Below are 6,009 nucleotides of genomic sequence, written 5' to 3' on the forward strand. Positions count from 1 at the left end.
TGAAATATTTAGCCTGCAGTTCTGAATGGTGTTTCTATCAGGCTACATTTAAAAACCGGAATTTTATAAGGGTGCTACTCAGCAGCTCCACATAGAGTAGGAGGGAGAATACTGGGAGGTGGACAGCCCTTCCAGAAGATGCTGGAAAGGGGAGGAGATAAAAAGCACTGGACTGCTCTCCACTCAAATACTAGTTGGGAGGAAGGAGGTCAGTGCTAAAGCCATAGCTGAGGAGTCTATTCCCCATTTCAGAAGGTGCATGGTGAGTAGAAAGAGATTTGGGTTCTGTTCCCAGCTTTGACACTTATTTCCTGAATAACTTTAGACAAATCTCTTGTCTTCTCTATGCCTCCACTTTCCCATCTGTAAAATGGATACACTCAACTTATTAAGTGCTTTGAGATGTAAGGATGAAAAGCGCTATATAGGAGCTAAGTATTATTATTTGTCTCAGGAGATGAGATCTTCACTCCCACCCCTTCCCCTATAAACTGTGGCAAGGGTCAGTACAGTTGCTAGTTACCTGGAGCTCTGCCCGGAGTCTCTTGTTCTCCAGGTCAAGCTTGGCTTCTTTCTTGACCATAGAGGCCACCTCGTTGTTCTTGCTGACACGGAAGATCTCATATTCTTTCTTCAGACGCTCATACTCAGCCATGCACTCCAACTCCTGCACTGAGGCAGTGGATTTGAAGCTGGCCCCGATGAGGCCTCCAGGCCGCGAAGCACCCACCCGGCGGAAAGAGCTGCGCAGCAGGCGAGCTTTAGGCTTCACCTCCACTGGGATCTCACAGGCTTCGCCGCCACCTCCCCCGTAGGCATCCTCGATCACCTCCCCTCCAGTGCCCGCTGGGCTCACCAGAGAGGAAGCTGTCCCCATCGTTGGGGGGCCAGCTTGGGATGCTGCCCTCACTGCTGCTCTCCCTTCTCCATAGGTTTGGCAGCTGGAGTCACCCAGGAGCTGGGCATGGGTGCTAGGCGTGTGTCACTGGCTCTGTCCCTCTAGCACTTTATACCAGGGTCATCCCTGTGGTGCCAGTGCACCCATGGACTGGCCGGCAGTGGGGCTCCCCACACAGCTCAGGGGCTTGCCCAGGCTCTCCCACCCGGACCCTACTAACTAGACTGGCTTCAAGCCCCCCTAGGGGAGCAATGACGGGCTGCCCCGCTGTCTAGGGCAGCATGAATAACACCCCTCGGCAGGGAGGAGCCACCGCACCCTCCGGGAGTCTGTGCCCCCAGGCCAGGGTCTCAGGCAGCCGCAGCCCGCTGCGCTGCAAGGGGCGGGGCAGGACTCGGAGGAAGGAAGGAAGGAAGGAGCCACGTGGGCCGCCTCCAGCCCTCCCCGGACAGGGCAGCGGGGACGGGATTCGGGAGTCTCTGAGCCCGGCGGGCGGCAGGGCGCCTCGTGCGGCCGGACCCCGCTCTGCGCGGCGCTGCTGGGCAGCCGGCCGGGAGCGCCCGGCCCGCGGCCCTGCGGGGAGAGTCGGAGGGAGCGTGTCGGGGCTGACGGGCTGGTGGAAGAATGAGGGAGGGGGGCAGGTCGGGGCCGAGCTGGTGTGGAGAGGCGGGGGCTGGAGACGGACCCCTCGCTGCTGGCGTGGGGGAAGGGAGAGGGACAGAGGCAGTGAGCACGTTCAGAAGGAAGGGGCTGGGTTGTTCCCCAGAGCAGAGGGATATGTCTCTAAATAAAAGAAGTAACTGTGGGAGCTGAAGTAGAAGTATGGGGTAGGGGTTGGGGAGGAGCGAAAAGAGGAGTGCGGAGGGACCCCTCTTTCCCTAGAAGAGTTGAGGAGGCAAAGCAGCCACGTTTAGGTTGTAGAGGTTTCAGAAACAATTTGGAAGAAGAAGAACAAGAACGGGAAAGAAGGGAAACCCAAATAGGGAGACGTGGTAAATAGAACAGTCTCTCTCCACCAGAAGTAATTAGTACAATACTGCAGCTGGGGAAAACAGCACTGTACTTAGATTTATAAGCTCATTGGGGCAGGAACTGGGTTTGGGGCGGGGAGTTGGGTGGGTTCTTACAGCGCCTAGCACAATAGGGTCTTTGTCAGTGGCTCAGGCTGTTAGGCACTGCATGTGCTGTTCCCCTGGTATTATCCAGACCAGTGATCTGCAAGGGCATTCCAATCTTTGACTCTGGGAGCCATCCTTACCCTGCTCTGCTGTGAGAACCCCCCATTCCTGGGCTGTTCATGCACAGCCTCTGGCATGTAAACAGCTTGGCTTGTGAAACTGAATGACAGTAGCCAATATGTCGGGTCCCAGACACAAACCTAGGAACCTTCCTCTTGCAGAGTCCAGTTATGCCCATTGGACGCTGCAGGCTTATATGAGTTTGTCAATTTAACAAATTGATATGTACTAGGCTTGTTAACCCAAGGGGAGTCTCTGACATACTTCAAACCAAACACACTGCTTCAGGTAGAAAAATTTTATTAACTATGAAAGATAAATTTTAAGTGATTATAAATCAAAGCATAACAAGTTGGATTTGTTCAAATGAAATAAAAGCAAAACACATTCTAACTGATCTTATCACTTTCAATGCCCTTACAAACTTAGATGCTGTCTGGTTGCCCTTTAGCCGGGCTCTCCCCTTTGATCAGCGCTTCAGTTGCTTGGTGGTGATGTCTATAGATGGAGGTGGAAGAGAGAGGAAGAGCATGGCAAACGTCTCTCCCTTTTATCTTGTTATTTCTTCCCTCTTGACTTTGCCCTCTCCCACTTCAGAGTCAGGTGAGCATTACCTCATCGCAGTCCCAAACTGACCAAAGGAAGGGGGGGTGACTCACTCAAGAGTCCAACAGATCCTTTGTTGTTGCCTAGGCCAGTGTCCTTTGTTCCTGTGACACTGGGCTGGGTTTGTCCCATCCATGACCGTATGAGGTGTGAACTGCCCCCCTGTTCTTGGGATGTTTTTTGCCTGGGCTTGCTTTAAACCATGAGGACACATTTTCAACCTCATAACGATGTACATGAAATTGCAACCTATAACATTACTGTAACAACAGTGCTAAGTACATCATGTGCCTTCCGAAGACACCCGACATGACAAACTTTGCATTAGATACCACACAATCATATTATAGGGTGAACGTGGGCGTGGAGGGTATTCCCACAAGGTACAGAACGTCACACTATAGTCATACAAATAATAACCAAAAAAACTGTAATTTTTGTGTGCTCTGAAAAACCTTTCCACTTTCAGCGGATCTCAGCCCTTACCAGCCATTGAGTTACTGTTATCATTTCCCAGACAGCACAAATCTAAGTGCCCATCTGTTAAGGATGGTTAGTCAGTTTCTATGTTCTAGCAAAAATATTTACAATTGTCCTTCCAAAATATGACCCCTCAGAGGACTGCCACTTGTCTTGAAATTCCCATACAATTTAGAGCACCAAAGTTATTTAGGCTTTTACAATGATAGGTCCCAATCCTGCAAGCACTTATGCACATGAGTAGTTCTAATTCAATGGGACTGTTCGTGTGCATGAATGCTTACAGGATTGGGGCATTATGCAGTGTTGGATATCATCCTGTAGCTCTGTAACAGAATCCACTCCTGTGAGCTTCCCAGCCCACTTAGTGCCTGTAGAAGACATTGGGATTTGATGGTACTGAGCATTTCACAAGAGGCAATCAATGCCTAATAGGTGACATTATGACATGATGGACAACGTCTACATAGGGCACTCCTACTTCAATGTGCTTTGCTGGAATTAAAAGGTATATCTTCCTCTTGCCTTCATGTCTCTTTATAGCTTTCAGATCTACTCCTCGCAAGTTTCTTGGTTGTGGAGAAGCCAGGAAAATCCCTGCTCCCCCTAAAATTGGCTCTAAATATTTGATAACCTTCCTCCCCAGTAACATATGTCCTTTCTATCTTCTGGGGCTTAAATTCCATCAACTAAATACATTATAATGCACTACTTATATCTGTCTTTATCTGCAAGACTTTTGTTTGGCTCCCCCACATCCTGGGATATTTACACAAAGAAACCAGTGAGACTCACAAGTATGTTAGTGTGTTCCCAAACCATAGAATCCATCATACTGCAACAGTATGAAAGAAAACCAAAAAAAAACAACCAACCACATCAAAGAAAAGATTGCCTGGCTTATACATTTGCTGTGTGAGCAATTAACCAACTTATAATGGGAGTAAAAGAAAAAGTACACCTCTACCCTGATATAACACTGTCCTCAGGAGCCAAAAAATCTTAGTGTATTATAGGTAAAACTGTGCTATATTGAACTTGCTTTGATCTGCCGGAGTGCGCAGCCCCACACCCCCAGAGCACTGCTTTACCACATTATATCCGAATTCACGTTATATCCGGCTGTGTTATATCAGGGTAGTGGTGTATTTTAGAGAAATCTACTATGATCTCATTCCAAATGTCTACAAAATTGCTTCTGTCAGCGAGGAAAATTAGTGTATTGTACACAAATCAAAAAGGAAATGGGTTTATTTTCTTTCATAATTCTGGCTTGTGAATTGTGGGGCACTGGCATGTACCAAGATCCCATGCTGATGTTAAAAGATGTTGCATGTCTCTATGAAAAAGCAACTCATTCCTTGGCTGAATGATGGGCTGTGGTTGATTGTCCTATGCAAAACTTCAGTTAAAAAGCCATTTGTGGCATACTGAATATGGGGTGTGTGGAAGTGCTACATGGTTCCTCACATTGACATCAATAGAGGAGGTATCTGAGCCTCTAGCTATTATCTTTGGGAAATCATGGGAGACGGGGGAGATTCCAGAAGACTGGAAGGGGGAAAATATAGTGCCCATCTATAAAAAGGGAAATAAAAACAACCCAGGAAACTACAGACCAGTTAGTTTAACTTCTGTGCCAGGGAAGATAATGGAGCAGGTAATCAAAGAAATCATCTGCAAACACTTGGAAGGTGGTAAGGTGATAGGGAATAGCCAGCATGGATTTGTAAAGAACAAATCGTGTCAAACTAATCTGATAGCGTTCTTTGATAGGATAACGAGCCTTGTGGATAAGGGAGAAGCGGTGGATGTGATATACCTAGACTTTAGTAAGGCATTTGATACAGTTTCACATGATATTCTTATAGATAAGCTAGGAAAGTACAATTTAGATGGGGCTACTATAAGGGGGGGGCATAACTGGCTGGATAACCGTACTCAGAGAGTAGTTGTTAATGGCTCCCAATCCTGCTGGAAAGGTATAACAAGTGGGGTTCCGCAGGGGTCTGTTTTGGGACCGGTTCTGTTCAATATCTTCATCAACGATTTAGATGTTGGCATAGAAAGTACGCTTATTAAGTTTGCGGACGATACCAAACTGGGAGGGATTGCAACTGCTCTGGAGGACAGGGTCAAAATTCAAAATGATCTGGACAAATTGGAGAAATGGTCTGAGGTAAACAGGATGAAGTTCAATAAAGATAAATGCAAAGTGCTCCACTTAGGAAGGAACAATCAGTTTCACACATACAGAATGGGAAGAGACTGTCTAGGAAGGAGTATGGCAGAAAGAGATCTAGGGGTCATAGTGGACCACAAGCTTAATATGAGTGAACAGTGTGATACTGTTGCAAAAAAAGCAAACATGATTCTGGGATGCATTAACAGGTGTGTTGTAAACAAGACACGAGAAGTCATTCTTCCGCTTTACTCTGCGCTGGTTAGGCCTCAACTGGAGTATTGTGTCCAGTTCTGGGCACCGCATTTCAAGAAAGATGTGGAGAAATTGGAGAGGGTCCAGAGAAGAGCAACAAGAATGATTAAAGGTCTTGAGAACATGACCTATGAAGGAAGGCTGAAGGAATTGGGTTTGTTTAGTTTGGAAAAGAGAAGACTGAGAGGGGACCTGATAGCAGTTTTCAGGTATCTAAAAGGGTGTCATCAGGAGGAGGGAGACAGCTTGTTCACCTTAGCCTCCAATGATAGAACAAGAAGCAATGGGCTTAAACTGCAGCAAGGGAGATTTAGGTTGGACATTAGGAAAAAGTTCCTAACTGTCAGGGT

At 47.3% G+C, this 6,009-nt stretch overlaps 1 protein-coding gene across 1 annotated transcript in view; it reads right to left on the reverse strand.

Annotated features, from left to right (window-relative positions):
• NPHP3 (nephrocystin 3) overlaps positions 1–1,325 on the reverse strand; it is a 41,444-nt gene extending 40,119 nt beyond the window's left edge. The window contains 1 exon segment of the mRNA XM_030551120.1: positions 524–1,325. Coding sequence (XP_030406980.1) covers positions 524–877 — 354 coding nt within the window. The 5' untranslated portion in view covers positions 878–1,325.
• Between the last annotated feature and the right edge of the window lie 4,684 nt (positions 1,326–6,009).

Source organism: Gopherus evgoodei, chromosome 2 (genome assembly GCF_007399415.2).
Source record: "Gopherus evgoodei ecotype Sinaloan lineage chromosome 2, rGopEvg1_v1.p, whole genome shotgun sequence".
In the NCBI taxonomy this organism is placed as follows: Eukaryota; Metazoa; Chordata; order Testudines; family Testudinidae; genus Gopherus; species Gopherus evgoodei.